The sequence below is a fragment of the Pelodiscus sinensis genome, chromosome 26 (genome assembly GCF_049634645.1).
Source record: "Pelodiscus sinensis isolate JC-2024 chromosome 26, ASM4963464v1, whole genome shotgun sequence".
NCBI classification, from domain to species: domain Eukaryota; kingdom Metazoa; phylum Chordata; order Testudines; family Trionychidae; genus Pelodiscus; species Pelodiscus sinensis.
In genome coordinates this window covers 21,900,642-21,921,956 of record NC_134736.1, presented here as the reverse complement: position 1 = coordinate 21,921,956, position 21,315 = coordinate 21,900,642, and the positions used below count along the sequence as shown (strand labels likewise).

General features: G+C 51.2%; 1 protein-coding gene across 1 annotated transcript; it reads right to left on the bottom strand.

Annotated features, from left to right (window-relative positions):
• Nucleotides 1–98: 98 nt before the first annotated feature.
• LOC142820480 (uncharacterized) lies at nucleotides 99–20,414 on the bottom strand. The gene is given in 10 exon segments (XM_075909465.1): nucleotides 99–6,317; nucleotides 6,319–7,133; nucleotides 11,184–11,384; nucleotides 13,300–13,359; nucleotides 13,920–14,032; nucleotides 14,722–14,744; nucleotides 15,047–15,277; nucleotides 15,829–15,924; nucleotides 19,249–19,716; nucleotides 19,959–20,414. Coding segments are annotated over 9 exon segments (2,508 nt in total). The 5' UTR covers nucleotides 19,621–19,716; nucleotides 19,959–20,414; the 3' UTR covers nucleotides 99–5,720.
• Between the last annotated feature and the right edge of the window lie 901 nt (nucleotides 20,415–21,315).

Here is a 21,315-nt window from a genome sequence, read left to right as displayed (position 1 = left end):
CCCAGCCCCTCCCCACAGCCCCTCCCCACTTCTACATTCCCCACATGAAAACCACAGTTCGTTCTTTCAGCAGGGAAAAGTCAAGTTTGTTTTACCGGCAGGGGGAGAGGAAAGTGGGAAAGGAGAGCAGGGGAAAGGTGGGGGAGGGGGAGAGAGGCACAGAGGGCAATGTAGAGGCCCCTTGTGGGGATGCCCAGGGGAGAGTCTCACAGGTGTCCTTGTCTGAAACTCTCCTCCAGAGCCTCTTGGAGATACAAGCCCCCAATGGGCTCCTGGTGGCATCATGGGCACCGAGTTCTTCGGTGGCCCCAGCCCAGGTAGGGCAGCTGCTGTATAGAAGAAACTGGCTCAGGGAGGGAATACTTGAATGACCCTGTGGGGGTTGGTGAGTTTTGGCTCGTTCGCAGCAACCCAGTCAGTGGAATGTTTCCCTGCGCTTAGGGCTCTGATTTGGGACCCAGTGGAGGAAGAGGGCCTGGGTCCCGCTATCTCCAACCCAGGGGCCGACCACTTTGCTAGCCCACGCTAAGAGTTCCCTGTCATTGGTCTTGAGCCGAGAAGGCTGTGCACTTGCTAAGTAAGGACATTTCTTGCAGGACCTTAGCCTGGAAGGCTGTGTTTCTGTTGATCCAAACCCCTCACTGGGGAGCCCCAGCCTGGAGAAGGCGAGGCTTGTGTTAATCAAGGACTCTATTCATAGACCTCAGCTGAGGTGGTGATGCTTCTGTTAATTAAGGGGCTGGGTTTCATTAATAAAAGGGCCTCTGCTGGACAATTGGAAACAGGATATTAGGATTTGTTTTTCGGGGATTCCAGGACACAGCTTGGGCTCAGCCCGACTGCGTGACAGGGTACCCACAGGGAGGGAATGTATGACACACAATCTCTGTATTGGTACAAAAAAGTTAGCTCATGTGGCCAGAGTGAGGCTCAGGGGATTTGGATTGTGGGAAGGGACTTAGGGTTGGGGCAAAGAGTTGGAGAACAAAGGTGTGAGGTCTGGCTCTGGGGTGGGGCTAGGGATGAGAGCCTCAGGGATGAGGTTTGCAGTGTGGAGGGTTGAGGGCAGGGTTCCCTCAGGCTGAAGCCCACCCACCTCCAAAGCAGAGCCACACAGTGAGTACTCAACTGCTCCAGGGTGGGCTGTGCGGCAGACGGTGCTTATTCTAGCAGTCCTGGACAGTGGCAGAGCCACAGCCACAATGGGGGCCTGCTTCAGCCATAGCTGTGTTGTGGGTACTGCATGCTTTGACAGACTTGGCCAGGGTCTGAGCCGCAGCAGCATCACAGGCAGTGAGGGCTTCAGCAGCCCCGGCCCAGAGCCATGTGGTGGGGGGGCTCACTCCAGCAGCTGCTCCAGTAGCCAAAGCCAAGGACCCAGAGTGGTGAGGGACTGGCTGCTCTAGAGACTGGGGCCATGTGGTAGAGGTCTGGTTCCAACTCCACTTCATTAAAGATCGCCACCTTGGGATCTCAAAGGTAAATCTGCAGGTTATCTGAGGGATAAAATAGATGGCAGATGACTAGAGAAATGTTCTGCGCCCTGTTCATATTTAACAGCCTAAATCATGTCAAGGAGAACAATTCTCTCTGACCCTCAATATTCTTGTCATTTGTGAAGGCATCAATCACATCAATAGTGTTGATTGTGCCAATGATTATTTTTGTCCCCGTGGAAGTTATTTCTCTCACTCTCACACACACACATGCACTATGTAGAGGCAACTAAAACTTTAATGCTGTTGATTATCTTCTATTGATGCTAAATCAATATGCAATTGATGATATATTAAAGGGACTTTTCTATGACTGATGGGTCTAAAGCATGCAGATACTATAAGAAATACAATCTATAATTAGATTGTGTCCTATATACAGTGAAGTAATGTGGTCTGAAGAAAAAGAGCTGGATAAAGTTTTCTGGTGATATCCCTAAATTCATCTTCTGAATGTCATTAACTTGCAGCTGCAGAATGAGCTTTAGAGTCAATGGCTAGGGATGGTGCATTCATTTTTTATCCTTTACAAATTACTACACTATGACTAGATTAGACTGGGAGGAAAGTGCAGGGGTTCGGATGAAGGGGACACTGCAGAAGTTAGGGGCACAAGGCAGGGTTGGTGGCAAAGGGTGCACAGGATGGGGGTGCAGGAGATGGGGAGCTCATGGATGCAGGAAAAATAGAGCAAGGCTGGGTTGGAATGAGACTGGGTGCCAAGCTGGTACGTTTTCAGGGTGCATGTGTGCAGGGTCACGCACCTTGCTAATTATCCTTTGGTTTAGTATATTTCTTCCATAATTTAAATTGCATGTGTGTGTGTGTGTAAAACTCATTAACTCATGGGTGCCATGTAGGCACACATCTGAACAAGTGCACAGGATGTCACTCTTTGTGCACAAGAAAAAACTCACTCTACTCATGGATGGAAAATCTTAGGACTACTGGTTGAAGGCTCTAGCTGGGGCTGTGATCTTAAAGATGGAGGGGACTGACATGTAGGCCACTGAAAGGCTACATCAAGGAGAAAAGACTCCCACGAGCTCTCGCTGCCCCAGCACACGTGTTACTGTGAAGGGGGAGGAGGGAGACCCACCTCTCCCTGCCATGGTAACTCTGGCCCTGGGGCCATGGGATAGCCAACTGTCCTCTAGCCACAGCAGGACTGGGCTGGGGTTGAGACCAGTGGGTAGAGGTATCTCTCCCCACCAAAGCCCTATAAGCTCACATGGCATTTAATAGGCTGAGGCACAGCCACCTAGCCACATAGCTTACAGGGAACTCAGGTTCTAGGTTTCTTCCCACTGTAGGTTCTCCAATGGCTAACAAGAGTTGAGCTCTGACTGAAGCTTTCCCCACAGTCAGAGCAGCTGAATAGTTCTCTCTCGTCTGTAGGTTGTCTTATGTTTAACACACACGTGGACAAGGGGGAATCTAGTAGATATAGTGTACTTAGATTTCCAAAAAGCCTTGACAGGGTACATCACAAAAGGCTCTTGTGGAAATTAGGTTATCATGGGATAATTGGGAAGATCCTTCCATGGATTGAGAACTGGTTAAAAGACAGGAAACAAAGGGGAGGAATAAACGGTAAATTTTCAGAATGGAGAGGTGTAACCAGTGGTGTTCCCCCAGAGTCAGTCCTAGGACCAATCCTATTCAACTTATTAATAAATGATTTAGAGAAAGGGGTGAGCAGTGAGGTAGCCAGGTTGCGGACGTTACTAAACTGTTCAAGATAGTCAAGACCAAAGCAGGCTATGAAGAACTTCAAAAAAAGATCTCACCAAACTGAGTCACTGGACAACAAAATGGCAAATGAAATTTAATGTGGATAAGTGTAAAGTTATGCACATTGGAAAAAATAAACCCAACTACACATACAATATGATGGGGGCTAATTTAGCTACAACTAATCAGGAAAGAGATCTTGGAGTTATCGTGGATAGTTCTCTGAAAGTGACCTCAGTGTGCAGCGGCAGTCAAAAAACCAAATAGGATGCTAGGAATTATTAAAAAAGGGACAGAAAATAAGATGAATATCTTACCGCCCGTATATAAATCTACAGCACGCTCACATCTTGAATACTGTGAACAGATGTGGTCTCCTCACCTCAAAAAAGATATTTTGGCATTAAAATAGTTCAGAAAAGAGCAACTAAAATGATTAGGGGTTTGGAATGGGTCCCATATGAGGAGAGGCTAAAGAGACTGAGACTTTTCAGTTCAGAAAGAAGGGCCTGAGGAGGATATGATAGAGGTGTATAAAATCATGAGTGATGGGGAAAGGATGAATAAAGAAAAACTATTTACTTGTTCCCATAATATAAGAACTAGAGGACACCAAATGAAATTAGTGGGTAGCAGGTTTAAAACTAACACTGGTCTACAATTTTTTAAGAAGTCATCTGCTTCAGAGATAAAATGTGCTATTTATTATGTATTTTGATGTGCTAAATTCAATAATGACAATTAAAACAACTGATTGGCTTCTGTTTCCAAGATAGTTAAGTTTTTACATTTTATGTCTATGTATATTGTGTAGATAGTAGAGTTTTAATCATAAATTGTAAACCTAGGTCTTTTCATGCATTTGTTTGCTTTACATGATAATATTTCACCTGTCCTTTTTATGTAACACTTTAAAAATCAGCAAAAGGGTTATATAAATAAAATTTATTATGAAACAAAAAGCAAAAAACTATTATGTACATAGTTTAGTCCTATTCAGTGTCTACATGGCGTTTCTGGGCTTGTCTCTTGTATTCATTAAATGGACCATCTCTTGTCACTGTCCAGCAATAGTCTGCAAGCATTGATGGGCTCCATTTGCCCTAATAGCGTTTCTCCATTGTTGCAATGTCCTGGTGAAATCGCTTGCCGTGCTCATTGCTCACTGCTCCGCAGTTCAGTGGAAAAAAATCTAACTGAGAGTGCAAAAAATGTATCTTTGGTGACATGTTGCAACCAAGGCTTTTGTATGCCTTGAGGAGGTTTTCCACCAACAACCTGTAGTTGTCTGCCTTGTTGTTTCTGAGAAAATTTATTGCCACTAACTGGAAGGCTTTCCATGCCATTTTTTCCTTGCCATGCAGTGCATGGTCAAATGCACCATCTCAAAGAAGTTCACGAATCTGAGGACCAACAAAGACACCTTCCTTTATCTTAGCTTCACTTAACCTTGAAAATTTTCTACGGAGGTACTTGAAAGTTTGTGTATCCAGTCTGCAGACCAAGCAAGAGAGCAACACCCTTCAAATCGCCACAAAGCTGCCACTGATGTTGGTCATAGTTTATGCACCTCAAAAGTTGTTTCATGTTGTCATAGGTTTCCTTCATATGGACTACATGACCAGCAGGAATTGATGGCAAAACATTGCCATTATGCAGCCAAACATCCATGACTTCTAGGAATAACATGATGAAATTCATACCAGCTTCAGATTGCATCATTCATTGTTTTGCCTAAAAAGCAAGTACTGTCCAAACCCAGTCATAGATTTATTCATAGATCCAGTCAAAGGTGTATTTTAGTCATTTCTGGTTTAAATTGAGATCCCTTCCCTTTATAACTCACTTATCCTCCGCCATTCGCAAGTCAAGGGTCGTATATACTGACCCAATAGCATATCTTGAAAACTAGAGCCAATCAACAATTTTAAGCATCATTTTCGTTCTGTGACCCAGAATTAGTAAAGTTTGACTACAGTTATTTCAGAAGCATTTTGGCTGTAAAGCAATGTAATAATAGAAAGTTCTTCTTCACACAGCACACAGTCAACCTGTGGAACTCCTTGCCAGAGGAGGCTGTGAAGGCTAGGACTGTAACAGAGGTTAAAAAAGAGCTACATAAAATCATGGAGATTAGGTCCCCCATAAAAGGATATTAGCGAGGGGGTAAGCAATGGTGCCCCTCGCCCTCTGTTTGTCAAAGGCTGGAGAAGGATGGCAGGAGAAAAATTGCTTGAGCATGATCTTCGGTCCACTGCCTCAGGGGCACCTGGTACTGGCCACTGTTGGAAGACAGGATACTAGGCTAGATGGACCTTTGGTCTGACTCAGTATGGCCGTTCTTATGTTAATGTTTGACCTGTGTTTGAAACCTTTTCTGCAATCAGAGCTGTTATGAGGCAACTCTCTTGTATGTTTTATCTGATGGTTAGTAAGGCAGGAGCACCGACTATAGCTTTCCCTGCAGTCAGAGCAGGTGAAGGGTAGCTCTCATGTGTGGGTTCTCCTATGTCTAACAAGGTGTGAGCTTCTACTGAAGTTTTTCCCACAGTCAGAGCAAGTAAAAGGTTTCTCTCCTGTGTGGGTTGTTCTATGTCTAACAAGCACTGACTTCTGACTGAAGCATCTCCCGCAGTCAAAGCAATTGAAAGGTTTCTCTCCTGTGTGAGTTCTCCTATGGAGAACTAGGTCTGATCTCCCGATAAAACTTTTCCCACAGTCAGAGCAATTGAAAGGTTTCTCTCCTGTGTGTCTCCTCCTATGTGTAACAAGGTTTGACTTCTTCCTGAAGCTTTTCCCACAGTCAGAGCAATTGAAAGGTTTCTCCCCTGTGTGGATCCTCCTATGGATAACAAGCTCTGAATTCTCATTGAAGCTTTTCCCGCAGTCAGAGCAATTGAAAGGTTTCTCTCCCGTGTGGGTTTTCCTATGTCTAACAAGGTGTTCACTTCTACTGAAGCTTTTCCTACACTCAGAGCAATTGAAAGGTTTGTCTCCTGAGTGGGTCCTCCTATGGTTAACAAAGCATGAATTCTGATGGAAGCTTTTCCCACAGTCAGAGCAGTTGAAGGGTTTCTCCCCCCTAAAAGGCTCTCCTATGTGTAACAAGGTGTGAGCTGCTCAGAAAGCTTTTCCCACAGTCAGAGCAATTGAAAGGTTTCTCTCCTGTGTGGGTTCTCCTATGTCTAACAAGGTGTTCACTTCTACTGAAGCTTTTCCTACACTCAGAGCAATTGAAAGGTTTGTCTCCTGAGTGGGTCCTCCTATGGTTAACAAAGCATGAATTCTGATGGAAGCTTTTCCCACAGTCAGAGCAGTTGAAGGGTTTCTCCCCCGTACAGGCTCTCCTATGTGTAACAAGGTGTGAGCTGCTCAGAAAGCTTTTCCCACAGTCAGAGCAATTGAAAGGTTTCTCTCCTGTGTGGGTTCTCCTATGTCTAACAAGGTGTTCACTTCTACTAAAGCTTTTCCCACAGTCAGAGCAGTTATGGGGTGTCTCTCTTATATGTAGTATCTGATGGTTCGTAAAGCGCAAGTGCTGACTGAAGCTTTTCCCAGAGTCGGAGCACTTGAATGGCTTCTCTCCTGTGTGGGCTCTTTGATGTTCAATAGGAGTTTCACAGTCACTACAAGTGCAGGGTGACTGTCGATGGGGGATTTTCTGTTGAATGGTTTCTGTATTTCTTTTCTCTCCTCTGCTCCTGTGACTTGATTTATCCTGTCCCCCTCCTGGATGGTTTCCATGCTGCCTTTCTGGGCTATGCTGACTCTCACAAGTCTCTCCCTGCTCACGTATCTGGGAAACATGCCCTTCAGGTCTTCCCAGTAACATCCCACATGGAGACACTTGCTCCGATCCCTCCTGCTGCACAAGATCACGGTTCTCAGGCAGCATCCCATCACCTGTTGGGATAGAGAAATAATCCAGACAGGAGTTATTCTCTATGATGAGCTGAAAGAAAACTCTGAAAGAGGAATAGAAAAGGGGACACACGCTCAAATAATGATTGAATTATCATGAGCTGAGTTCACCCTCCTTCTTCAGAACTCTTCCACAGAAGAGAAAACCCAGCCTTTCCTCATCCACCACACTCTGGCTCAAGTTGAAGACAGGCTGAAGAGTCAGACAGACTTCATGAAAACACACAAGTAACACCTGCTATAAGCTGGTTTCTGAGGAAATGTAACTGATTGGCATCCACACAGGTGAGCACTGATGATCTCCCCTTCCTCACAGCTCTGGTGATCTGGGACCTGCAACTCCTCCTCTCGCTCCACCCAGATCACAGGAGCTTCAGAGAGTGGAAATCCTGTTTGGAGAGTAATTAATCAAGGGCTGATCTTGTTCATTAAGGTCTCTGCTATTACTGCTTCCAGAGCCAGGATCTGAGTCACCCATCCAGAGAGGCTCCTTTCCCCACCTTGCAGAGACTGGGATCTGGCTGGTACAAGAGCCAAGGACACGCACACAACTGCAGTACAGGTGCATCCCCTCCCCCCACCTTGAGAATGGCCCAGCTCTTTCCCCAGGGGAGCTGAGCACTCTGCTGCACTCTCTAGGGTACAACTCAGTCCCCCTCAAAGCCCATTCCATCCCCCTCATCCCCAGTATCTCAGGGCAGGACAGGGACACACTGCTCAGAAGGGGAGCCCTAGGGAGGGCTGGCAGGTCTGACACCAAAGCCCCCAGACAGGGCTCAGACTGTAGCGGCCACATGCCAGGTCACTAGGACTTGGAGAAGAAGGACTAGCTCTAGCTCCCCAAGGCTCTGTCCACAAAGCTCCTGGCTGGTGGGCTGGGCTCCCCCTGCTCTTTGGCTCAGATGTTCTACTTGGGCCAGAAGAAGGCCCAAGATAGATATTGGGATAGAGAGTACGCTTATTAAGTTTGCAGATGATACCAAACTGGGTGGGGTTGCAACTTCTTTGGAGGAGAGGGACATAATTCAAAATGACCTTAGCAAGTTAGAGAAATGGTCAGAGGTAAACAGGATGAGGTTTAATAAAGAGAAATGCAAAGTGCTCCACTTAGGAAGGAACAATCAGTTCCATACATACAAGATGGGAAGCGACTGTCTAGGAAGGAGCATGGCAGAAAGGGATCTAGGGGTCATAGTGGACCACAAGTTGAATATGAGTCAAAAGTGTGATGCTGTTGCAAAAAAAGCAAATATGATTCTAGGTTGTATCAACAGGTGTGTTGTAAGCAAAACTCGTGAAGTCATTCTGCCGCTCTACTCTGCACTAGTTAGGCCTCAGCTGGAGTACTGTGTCCAGTTCTGGGCGCCACATTTCAAGAAAGATGTGGAGAAATTTGAAAGGGTACAGAGAAGAGCGACAAGAATGATTAAAGATTTAGAGAACATGACCTATGAAGCCAGGCTTCATGAACTGGGCTTGTTTAGTTTGGAAAAAAGAAGATTAAGGGGGGACATGATAGCGGTTTTCAAATATCTAAAAGGGTGTCACAAGGAGGAAGGAGAAAATTTGTTCCTCTTGGTTTCTGAGGACAGGACAAGGAGTAATGGGCTTAAAGTGCAGCAGGGGAGGTTTAGATTGGACATTAGGAAAAAATTCCTAACTGTCAGGGTGGTCAAATATTGGAATAAATTGCCAAGGGAGGTGGTGGAATCTCCCTCTCTGGAGATATTTAAGAACAGGTTAGATAGACATCTGGCAGGGATGGTGTAGACGGTGCTTGGTCCTGCCTTGAGGGCGGGGGGCTGGACTCGATGACCTCTTGAGGTCCCTTCCAGTCCTATTATTCTATGATTCTATGATTCTAAGACAGAGGAAGTTGCCTGAGCAGCTAAGTGAATCCTTGGCAGGCTGCTTCAGGCCCTACCTATGCTCTTGAGCCCTGATCCCAACTACCTGTGTCTGGGTGAGCCCTGCTAGCTGCCCACAACAGCTGCCGTTCCTGTGGCTGCCCAGGGTGGCGCTAGGCTTCTCCAGCAACCAGCCAGGGTGAAGCTGGGCCGTGCTGCTTCTCTGATGCTTGTGGCTGTTACTCAGCTCCTTGTCTGTAGCCTTGGTACTACTCTGCCAGCAGCAGCCTTTGTGTGGTTTCCCAGCCTGCCTCTTCCGGTGAGCCTGGCCTTTGATTTCGGGCCGCTCCAGGGAGACACACAATCTACCACATTTGCACCTTGTGAGTGCCTTCCCCTCAGCTTTGCTTCCACCCCTTCTTGGACCTGCATTTAGTGTTTGGAAGAGCCACCTGTGATGTGACCATGGAGACCATTGTACTACCAGTGTTACACAATCGCAAGAAAGCTTGTGCGAAGCATGCTGTGTGCCGAGTCAATGGGAAAATTCTGATCTGATGACTAGGATTATCTTGTTTATGTCCATTATTTTTTAATTAAAACAAGCCAGGCTTTGGCAGAATGGTGGAGCACTGCTATCAACTAATCAAGAAATCACATTCCTGAGCAGGAGGAGGGCAATCAACACCGCTCTCTGCAGGGACTGCAAACACACAGTCCTACCAAATAGCTCACTGACCCTTGTGCACATGAACGGGATGAGGGGATAATGGATATGGATGTTTTGTTCAAACAAACAGGGAGAAGGCCAAGGGGGATAGCAACACATTGAATGCAACATTAATTTTGTTTGTGTCAATGTGAGAAAAGAAGTCACAGAAGGGGCATGTTGATACTGGCTGAGGGGCAGTGTTCTAGCTGCTGACTGAGCTGGTATCATTATTGGGTTGGAACAAGTCTCATTATACCTGTGCCTGAGGTGCTGGGACACTAGCACCCTGCTCCTTTCACAATAAACCTGGCCGAGTGCCTTAGCCTCTGAATGGAGCATGGGTCTTTCTTAGCAGTAACCCTGTGGTGTGCTGCTTGGATAAGCTGCACGCTCTGACAGTGCTGCTGGCATCAAGGCTCCAGAAAGAGCCACCCACCCTGAACAGCTGTAATGATGCTCTGTGGCGCTAGCAGCAATTCATAGGGCACTGCAGTCGCTATGGGAAGCAAAATTATCAAACCCAGCAGCACCTGGGAACTCTGGTGTAAATCAGGACCCCACTGTGCTATTGGGATGCTCATATGGAGTTAAGCATCACCCCTCTTTAGTGTAGGTATCCTTCCCAGTCCTGAGAAACAAGGACACACTATAATAGCTATTACAGAGAGAGGCGACCGCACACAGAGAGTCTAAGGGACTTGATCAAGGTCACACAGGAAGTCTATGACAGAGGCAGAGAACTGAACACAGGTCTCCTGAGCATGAAGCCAGACATTCACACAGGAAGAAAAAGTTCCTACCTGAAGATATAAAAAGACAAGACAGATGACATGATTTATCTCCACTGCACAGAGAGGCAAGTGAACCCCAGAGAGAATGAAGCTGAACTTTTGAAAGGAAACCCAGCCTGTGCCTGAAATGCAAGGGGAGCTCTGCTCACGTTTCTCTACTACAGAGCTACCTCAGACAAAATACTTGCAGAGCGTCAACTGCCTCATCCATCCTCCCTCAGCGCCAGCATCCAGCCCCTCCCACTGACAAATACCAGCATGTCACAGAGATTAGCTACAGGCAGGGAGGGACTCTGGGAACCGCACCCTCCTTCCAATCGCTGAGCACACTGCTGCACGGGGACCCTGAAGCCACTAACAGCAGCCAGATCAAGACCTCTGGTACCAGCTGTTCCTGCCTGAGCCCTTCCACTCACACGTCTGGTCAAAATACAAGATGGGCAAGATAGCGGGGGAAGTGCAGCGAAACCTTAGGTGTGGGAAGAGCCATTGTTATATCCTTGAACCTGCCTTCCCTGGGAGGGAGCATGGAGGGGACAGTCTTTCACACAAGAGCCAGGATTATTATGGCAGATACTCCTGACATTGGGGGCAGAGGCAATGAGTAACCCTGAACCAAACACAACCCAGATGCTCCAGAGCCCACCCACCTGCTGTTACCCAAGGGGACAGGAATCCTTACTCAGCCAGTTCACAGCCTCATAATTCTCCTGCATCACATCCCTGTAGAGGGCTCTCTGGCCCGGGTCCAGCAGAGCCCATTCCTCCTCAGAGAAGTACACAGCCACCTCCTCGAAGCTCACAGGCTCCGCCACGGCCATTTCCTGTCCCTGGCTCTGAAGGCTGGGAGCTGAGCTAGAGACAGACATGGGTGTTCTGCAGCCTGGCAGGGGGAGAAGGTGAATTAGAGACATTTTAGAAGGGGCTTTAATCCTTTCCACACCCCCATTCTGCCCAGACTCTGTCCGTGGTGAGACACATGCTAGACTCTGCCATTGTGGGTAAAAGTTTTAGTCTAGATATTCCAGAAACAGAAGTTAGATCCCAAATCCATATTCATTTCTCTCTGTACCTGGCGTGAGTTACAACATTACTGCGTCTGCAACAATGGGATTTAGTTCTCAGCACCCAGTGTTTCTGATAACAAGCCACATATTCATCTGCCTGAACATGGACATAGGCCAAATGCAGACTGCTGTATTTAAAACCCTTAGTCTTCATTCACAGATTTGCAGCATAAACTTTGCTCTCTCATCTGACAGAGACGTTATAAACCCTTTCCACAACAGAGAGTCAGTGAAGTTAACACCACCATTCAGATGCTTATTATTAAACACGTGTGCTGAGTGTTTGCAGGAAGAGCTCTTAAAATTCATGGATTCATGGGATCAGAAGATACCCTTAGTCATGCAATCCCCCTCTGTGGCACAAGCCATTACACTTAGTCCGGTTACCCAGGCACAAAGCTCTGATTCCCCACAGTGTACTTTCAAGAAAGTCCCCCAGTGATTTGAAGACATCAAGAGATGAGAGAATCCACCAGTTCTTTGTTCATTTGTTTCAGTAGCTAATCTGCTTCCCTATCAAACATTTGTGCCTCTTTTCTAGCCTAAAATAGTCTGGCTTCAGCTTTCACTTATTGGCTCTCACTGAGCCGTATCCACCCGATGGTGTGGGCAATACATTTTGATGGGGGGCAAATGGAAAGTGGCTGAGAGCTGCACTCTTCCATGACATTAATGCACAAAATGCAGGGTCTGGGATGGACATTGGGAGAAGAAGGAAGCTTGGGATAATGGTGTGGGATGCAGGACAGGTAGAGGGGTCTAGGAGGGAGTTTGGGTGAAGGAGGCAGGCTGTGATCTAGGACGCTGGATTAGCCAACTACTCATTAGATATTTAAAGTAACTTTAATTTAGAGAAATGACTTGGTGGACTAATAAGGGGCTGTGGGTTTCTGACCACTGAGAGCTCTTGCATATATAGCTGCAGGAGGAGGACAGAGTTTGGGTATGCAGAGCAGAGGGCAGGAGTGGGGAGCAGAGATTAGGAGGGGAAGGGAGAGGTTGGGGTGGCAGAGGCAAGCTCTGGATAGGAGACTTATCTGAGTGACTCCTGGCCAGAGCCCAAGCATCGTAGGCAGGCAGGGAGCCTGCCCGACCCTCTCATTGGCTGCAGGGCCATGTGCATGTGTGAATAATTATAATCCAGAGGGGAGGGGGCACGGTGCTTTGTTTCTGGCCAGAAACCAGCCAATGAGATTGTCCTGGGGGTAGAAGCAGCACCTGAAGCCTTCTCCCCTCCCCTCTGGGTTCACAGTCACTTTCTGAATGACTTGCAGATGGGGAGTGGCATCCGTGGGGTGGATCTGGCCCATGGGCTGTATTTTACCCAGGCCTGCACTAGACTTAACAGCCCTTGGGGATCCAGCAGTTTCTTGCCTTGAACAAACTGATACAGTGGAAGCCAGTCAGCTACAAGCCTTTCAGCCTATTCATTGTTTGAAACCAACCCCAGATTGAAACTGACTGAGCAGTGAAATCTGAGCCTGAAGGTGCCGTCCATTGTGTGCTTTAACTTCACCCCTTTAGCATCACAAACTCACAGACCAGTGTTTCTCAAAGTGTCCACAGGTCCCCATGCAGCACCCCTGGGACTCCTCACTGATCAGTGGGTGAGATTTAGGGCTGTGTGCACCGTGGTCGCTGGGTTTGGTTGGTAACTTCAATGACAATCCCATTAAGATGTTTTCACAGGAATTTTCTCATCATTTAAAGAATCTCCACCTGCAAACTCACCTTGTCTGAAAGCTCCCAGGGATTTTAATCTTCCTCTCTCCAGTGCAGAGGACAGAGTGTCTAGTGGGCGAAGGGATAAGAGAGGTGAGATTCTAGGTTCTCCTCTTTATAACAATGTCCCCACTCTGAACTCTGCATTTCAATTGTATCAGAGACCAGATACACACACACTCAGGTATTTAGTATAAAAGAGTCTGAAACTTTCATTTCCTCTCTCACTCGGGCACCTCCCAGCCATGCATCCAACATCCCTGCAGCCTCACACCCATCCCAGGAGAGAGAAGCTGTGAGACTTACTCTTCCCTCCTCACCCCCTCCCACTTGGTTTCTCATTCACTCACTGCCTCTTATCATATCCTGGAGCGGTGGTGGTGGGACACGTAGCCATCACAGTAACTTTGGCCATTTTGATCTCTGAATGGGAGGTTCAGTGTTTGCAAACCCCTGGCTCTATCTGCAAGCACTTGGGTCTGTTCGCTCAGTGTCTCTAAGGAGAGCAGAGTGATGTGGCCGTCATTCTCCATGTGGGAATTGAGGCAGGGGAAGGTTGGCTTCAGAGTCCAGATTCAATAATCTCAGATACTTGAACCACTTTCCCCTCATCCATCCCTTCCAGGTACCTTTGAACTGCCTCAGAGTCTCCGACAGAGCAATCGTTTTCTGGGAGAAACTGCTGACTTGTTCTTCCAGTTCAGGGGAAATCTCTGGCAGCTGGAACTGCCCCGTCTCACACCTGGACAGAAACAATTCCATGTGATTGTATTTAGTTTACTGCTGATAAGTTCTGGCTAGTAAGTCTCAGCTCTAACAGGCCTGGGGTTAGAATCCTCCAATTCTCCCAGCCTGAGAGCAGGGACAACACATCCCATGGCCGTGCAACCTTCCCCTCAAAGGTCCCATTGCTGTTCTTCACTTCTGGTCTGGGGAGACTGGCTGGAGGACTAAAGGGGAATTGAGTCTCTGCGGCCAACTTACTCCTTGGCCCAGGCACCGAGGAACAGAAGGTTCCCAGGTGAAGGGCTGAAAGAATCTGTCCACTAGGGACTACAGTGAGACACCAGCTCCCCCCTCCCACGCTCCTTCACACAGGTCTCCAAACAGCCCTCAGGTGGGACAGACTCTTGGTCCCTGCTGCTCTGGGCTGAATGTGCCCAGCAGTGACATGCCCATGTTCCACCCCACAGTCCTGAAGTAGCCAGTCCCCAGGGAGGTGAGAGCTCTAGGAAACACCTGAGGTCAGACTGTGTCCTGAATGGGGAATTCCAGAGTCTAAAGTGCGAGGATGAGACCCTCAGAATTAAATGAGTCAGAGATATTTGTATCTAACACCTGGCTGTAGAGCCCTGTGGAGATGTGGTGCTAACATCAGTTCCAAGCCCTTTCCCTGCGCTCTGCAGTGTGAGGAGAGTGAGAGCCACGTACCTACTCAGGGCGCTTCTGACGTCCTAGAAAAAAAGACAAAGAATCTCAGCTCCATTGGACACCCACAGGGGACCTCACAGAAAGGATTTTGCAAACATGGGAAGAGGCCCTGCCCTGGCCCCAGGAACATGGATCCCCTGAGCGAATGGGGCTTTGCCATCTCTAATAGCTCTGTGCCTGTAACTCTACAAAGCACAAGAGTCACCCACATGGCAGCAATGCGCAAGGTATTATACTGAGATCTGACAGCTGGACCCCAGCACCTGTGATTCAGGAGCCTCCCTTCCCTGTGTGAGGAGCTGGGATGTTTCTCCCTCAGTCTCACCTGCAGGAATTCACTGGCTGGCTTCTGACACTTCCCCTCCAGCTCACCGATCCACTCACTGAGGCGGGAAATCTGCATGGAGAGGTTCCTGATAGTGTCAGTCTGGAACCTCCCAATCTCCTCATCTAACTTCTCCAGCTGGGCCAGCAGGAGTCGCTCTTGTTCCTCCAGGAACAGCTGCAGCTGCTGAAACTCGGCCACAATCATCTGCCTCTTTGCTTGGGTCCATTTCTGTGTGAAAACAGGGAAAGGGCTGGTGAGGGGCATGGACAGAGCCCAGAGCTCTTTCATGGGGAACAGCACGCAGCAGCAAGAATTTCTTGGAAAACCCTAAAATGTGTGACATTTGACTCTACTTTGTGATTACTCGGCAGAGGCGACTCTCCCAGCATCTCCTTTGACCCATGTCCCTTAGTCATGGGCAACATCTTCTGTCATTCATGGGCTCTGGGAATTCAGACCCAGAGCAGCAGGAGGCAGGACTCAGCACCAGCCTGACAGAGATACCCAGAGAGGAAAAAGAAGCAAACACGTTAATGCACCAAGTGAGCAGATAGACCTTCAGGGGACATTCAGCTCACTTGGGAAAGCCACAAAGGCTGGACACGAACTCATGCTGACATGGATGCTCAGGGCCTGCCTACACATGGATCTCAGCCAGCAATCCATAATCCAGGAGAAACACAAACAAGCCCAACCTCACCAAGGCCACACAGGAGTCTGCCTCCTATCACAGCCCTCCCACTGCCAGTCCCTGCTGGTCCATAGCCACAAGCACTTACCAGATACTCCTGGCTTTTCCCTTCTGCTGTTGTTTTCCTTCTCAGCAGCTTTTCTCTCTCCTCCCTCAGAGTCTTCAAATGAGTCTCCAATTTGTCCTGAGGAAGCAGATGTAAGCACGAGGGCAAACCCCATTAGATGTTGGGAGCCAATTTATCTGCCTTTAAGAGAGTCCCAATTTTGTGGAACTCTGCCCTTGTCCAGCAGGGACTCAGCCCTGGACGTGGGTTTGTCCATAGAAAAAGAGACAGGAAAAGACTGAGGGTATGTCTACACAGCAAAGTTAATTTGGAATCACAGCTTGGAGGGAGCCTGCCATGCACCCCGGGCACCCAGAGACATGCCAGCAAGCTTGTCGCCAGTGTCGTCCAAGGCCAGGGAGGCCTCGACATGTGAGTGCCATCACTGTCCCCTTATGTGGGGGGGGGGGGACCTAGGGACTGCGCGTGTGGTCCTTGCTGACCACAGATCATGCAGCAACCTGTGCATGTGCCACACAGGGGCCCTGGCCTGTTACCCACACGAATATATGTATGAAGGCACATGACATGCTCCTGACCCCGGGGACAGACACTGCACAATGCCCTCTCTCCAGAAGCTCCCTCTGTGCAGCAGAGGCAGGGCACATCTCCCCTCCCCTGCCACCACTCCCCCACACAATATACAACACAGGGGCATGGGTGCAGTCCTGGGCCAGCTCACACTCCCAGGGATAGCAGGACATGATGGTGCGGAGACCTGCCGTCCTCACCTTGCAGAGTGGGGCAGGGTTTCACCCACTGTGTCCCCAGGGATAACTGAGCAGGTCTCGTTTCTCCACAGCTGCACCAGCTGCGAGTGCAGGGCGCAGCACCCCGCCCAGGACAGCCTCCCGCACCCGGGCCAGCTGGATGACCCGGCACCTGGAGGAGTATCACTGGCAGCACCTGGCACTATATGTCAGGCAGGTCTGCTGCCAGGAGCGCTGGGTGGAGGAAGACCTGCAGCTGCAGCAGGAGGGCTTGCAGGAGCTGCTGGAGCAGGGCCGTGCCATCCACGACAACCTGTAGACCCTGGTGCAGAGACTGGTGCCGGCTGCCGCTCCAGCCCCTGTGGCTGCCCCAGCTATCGCTCCTCCTCCGACTCCTGCTCCCCCTCCCCGCTTCTTCTTCCTCCCCCACCACCTGTTCCCCCTCCCGCCCCCTCGGGGACGCCAAGGCCCCCCCACACGCAGTGCTGGGAGACAGGAGGGCCGGGAAGACCCCCCAACCCTGAGGTTCTCCTCCCCCTTCTTCTCCTTGCCTTCCCCTTCCAGATCCTTCCTCCCAGGTGTCCCTCTCCCTCCTCCCCTCTCCAGCCTCCTTTCCCAACTCTCACCAGGGTTTCATCCCCCCCAGTTTTGTTAAATAAAGAGCTTTTGTTCATGAAAATACAGGTATTTTATTGGACATCAGGAAGGGGGGTTAAGGAGGGGTAAGCGGAAGGACATGAGGGAGGAATGAGGCACAAGCCCCCAGTGGGGCAGACCAGGGAGGCTGAGTGCTCCTCAGGGTGGATGCTCTCCCGCAGGGCCTCCTGGATACTGACAGCCCCCCCAATAGATATCCTGGATGGCAGCCTGCAGCAGGTGCAGCCAGGCTGACAGCAACGCATCCACAAGATGCACCCGAGTGCCCAGGGGTTGCTCTGGCTCCATGTTGCAGAGTGCCAGGGTGTCTTGAGTGAGAGCAACCAGAGCACTCCGAGACACAAATGCTTTGCTGTCCCGCAGCAAGGCAGGAAATCAAGCAGGGACACCTGAGCATTGGCTGCCTGGGGAGGGGGGGAAGGGGGGGGAGAGAAGGGGGGTTATGTTTGTGTCCCCTTAAGCACAAGCCTCAGCCTCAGGCAACAGCCACACAAAGATACCCCTGACCTGGTTCCAGCCGGCCTTAAATCCAATTCTGTGTCCACTCAGTATGGATGCAGTAGTTCAAATTAGCAAAACGCTAATTCAGACTGCATTTTGTGTGTACACGCGTTAATTCGAGTTAGTTAATTTGAATTAAGCTATTTCGAATTAAGATAACTCAAATTAACGCTGTGGTGTAGACATACTCTGAGGATGCAGGAGGACACCTGTAACGGTTGAGAATGGATCAGTGGTGGCACCTTCCTAAAGAACGTTGCAGGTGGGGATTAGGGAGGTAAAAATACTTAACAATACTAATCACCACCTCGTCATCTCCAGCCTGATTCTGGCCTGCATATTTATACCTGCCTCTGGAAATTTCCACTACATGCATCTGACGAAGTGGGTCTTTGCCCATGAAAGCTTATGCTCCTACACTTCAGTTAGTCTATAAGGACTCCGTGCCGCTTTTGCAGATTCAGACTAACACGGCTACCCCTCTGATACTGAATACTAATCATGTAACCGATTACAATTTTATCAATGACAATATTTTTTAACCTGCTGACAGGCAGGGCTGGTAGTGGAAATAGGCTCTCCTGGTATCGGGGATCTCTCACAAGGTCTGCTGGGGGCAGCCACAATAACTGCTGGCCAATAGGAACTCCCAGCAGCTGCAGACTGACAGTAGCTGCCAGAGGCAAGCGGGCACTGCTGGGACAGTGGGAAGTTTAACCAGTAACTGGCACCAATAACCATTAGCTCATCAGTTAACCAGTTTGAACTCTTGCTACAATCCAGTTGAATCCCAGTTCTGCCTGGCATAGACCTGTGCTTCCTGAAACCCTGCTATGGGTGGAGTGAAGGCGCTCAGGGCCCCACACAGCATCCAGCCCAGCAACCTCATCTAGTGCCCAGCTGCTGCATCAGAGTTTAACCCCTCATGGAGCAGCCCAGGAGTTCAGCATCTTAGCGGGAAACCTCCTCTCCCTCCGGGGCCTGGGGCTTTATCAAGGCATCTTTCCCTCATAAGGGCCACACTTCACTGTTCAGTGATGCTGAGGGGCAGGGAGCTAGGTCCCTACCAGTTAGGGCAGGGATTTTCCCTTGCTGGGTGTTGTGCAGGGCCCAGATGCCACTGCGGGTCTATAAGGCAAATGCCAGATAATTAGTCCTGTTCCTCCAATCAGTAACAGCGTGTAACCTCCTCTTCTCCAGTCCCAAGGCAGCTCACTGACCGAGTGGCCTGTTGCTCCTGTGATCTAAACCTCTCTGATTGTTAACAACTTCCCTTGTGCAAACACCCCTTCTGCCACCAGTGAGGGCTGGGTTTCAGGATTCAGAGCCTCAGAGAAACATTTCCCACATCAGGTATCTGTAAAGACTTGATGTAAGTTGCCACAAAGCCAGAGCGTTTACTTTTTACAGCATCACTTGTACCATGAAGGCTTTACAGAGCTGTGCCACACCTGTGCCCGGTAACAGTCAGTGAAATTAGCCTGTAATTAAAACCCAATGTTATTTCCCATCACACTGGACAGTCACTCTGTACCTTGTACTCCTGGGCAGCTTCCTGTACAGGCGCCATCGTTAGATCCCAGGATCTGTCACACCCCACACAGATGGGAGTTTGATCCTCTTCACAGAACAGCTTCAGAGCCTCCTGGTGCTCCCCACACACCCCGTCCCGTCTTGCTCTCTCTGCTGCCTGGAAACTCAGCGGCTTGGCTAGTTCCACCACGTTTGCCAGCTGCCAGTTGGGCCGGAGGGGTCCCTGCTGCTCAGTGTCTCTGCCCTGAGGGCTGAGGGGGGCCTGGCAGGAATTGTGCCCACACTCCAGAGTGACAGGGGCTGTGAAATCCTCCAGGCAGACGGGACGCGGCGCTTCCTCCCGGACACTTTCCACGGGGCTCTCTGCAGCCATGGCTGCCGCTGGGCTGGGGGACCGGGGCCGTGTCACTGTCCTGAGCTCAGCAATGGGGGGACAGGTCCGGGGGGGGGGGGGTCTGAGGCACCAGCACTGAGAATACAAAAAATCAAAATTAAAAACCAAAAAACCCCAAAAGCTTCGCTCCCCCCCTGCCCCCTCACAGGCCCCCCCTGCCCCCTCACAGGGCCTCCCCTGCGCCCCTCAGCCCGCTGCCCAGCCAGGCCCCCCCGTGTTCAAATCCCCCCCACAGTCCCCCGCGCACCCCCCGCCCGGCGGGAGCATCAGGAGGGGCCGAGAGCCCGAGGGGGGCCGATCCCCAGCGCCGGACCCACCCGCAGCGCAGGCCGGGGGGTCGCAGCCCCTCCCCCAGCTCCCTCGCGCTGCGCTGCGGCCAGCCCCTCAGCGAGTAACGGCACCAACGGCCCCTCCCAACGGCTCCCGCCTCAGGGCGCGCGGCGCGGGGCCTGAGCACGGCCGGGAACGCAGGGAATGGGGCGGGCGCGGTCAGACCGCGCATGCGCAGCGGTCAATGACTCCGATGAGAATCCAGCGCCAGGGCATAGCTCAGACCGAGGGGCTCCCCTCAGTGACGTTCCTCGCTCCGCCCCTTGCTCTGAAACCCGAGTGACAAGGGAACCCCCGGCTGTCAGGCCCGAGTGACGTGCGATTTCCCCGCCCCCGTATGGCGTCATCAATGACGTTTATTGCCCCGCCCCTTGCTCTCCCGCCCGGGTGACGGGGATTCCCCTGCCCAGCTGCAGCGCCGGGAGTGACGGGGCTGGGCCAGAGACACTGATGGCGGGGGGCGAGGGATTCGGAAGGGGGCCGGATCCGGGGCTCCATGAACCAATCAGAGCGCGGAGCCACAGCGACGTCACGGGCCCCGCCTCCTGGCGCGTGAGACCGAACCGCCGCTCGGGACCCTGCGGCGGGAGCGCGCGAGCTCGGGCCCCGCCCCCCGCCCAGACCCGGAGCCCGGGCCCAGAACGTGTCACCCCGGCTGGGCCGGGCCCTGGGCCGGGGCAGGCAGCTCCTGGGACCCCCCCCCCGCGCAACCCTGCTGCAACCGTGACACCCCCTGCGAGCCCCCCGCAACCTCCCCTGTGACCGTGACACCCCCTGCGAGCCCCCCGCAACCCCCCCTGCGACCGTGACTCCCCCCTGCGAGCCCCCCGCAACCCCCCTGTGACCGTGACACCCCCTGCGAGCCCCCCGCAACCCCCCCTGCGACCGTGACACCCCCTGCGAGCCCCCCGCAACCCCCCTGTGACCGTGACACCCCCTGCGAGCCCCCCGCAACCTCCCCTGCGACCGTGACACCCCCTGCGAGCCCCCCGCAACCTCCCCTGTGACCGTGACACCCCCTGCGAGCCCCCCGCAACCTCCCCTGCGACCGTGACACCCCCTGCGAGCCCCCCGCAACCTCCCTGTGACCGTGACACCCCCTGCGAGCCCCCCGCAACCCCCCTGTGACCGAGACACCCCCTGCGAGCCCCCCGCAACCTCCCTGTGACCGTGACACCCCCTGCGAGCCCCCCGCAACCTCCCTGTGACCGTGACACCCCCCTGCGAGCCCCCCGCAACCCCCCTGTGACCGTGACACCCCCCTGCGAGCCCCCCGCAACCCCCCTGTGACCGTGACACCCCCCTGCGAGCCCCCCGCAACCTCCCCTGTGACCGTGACACCCC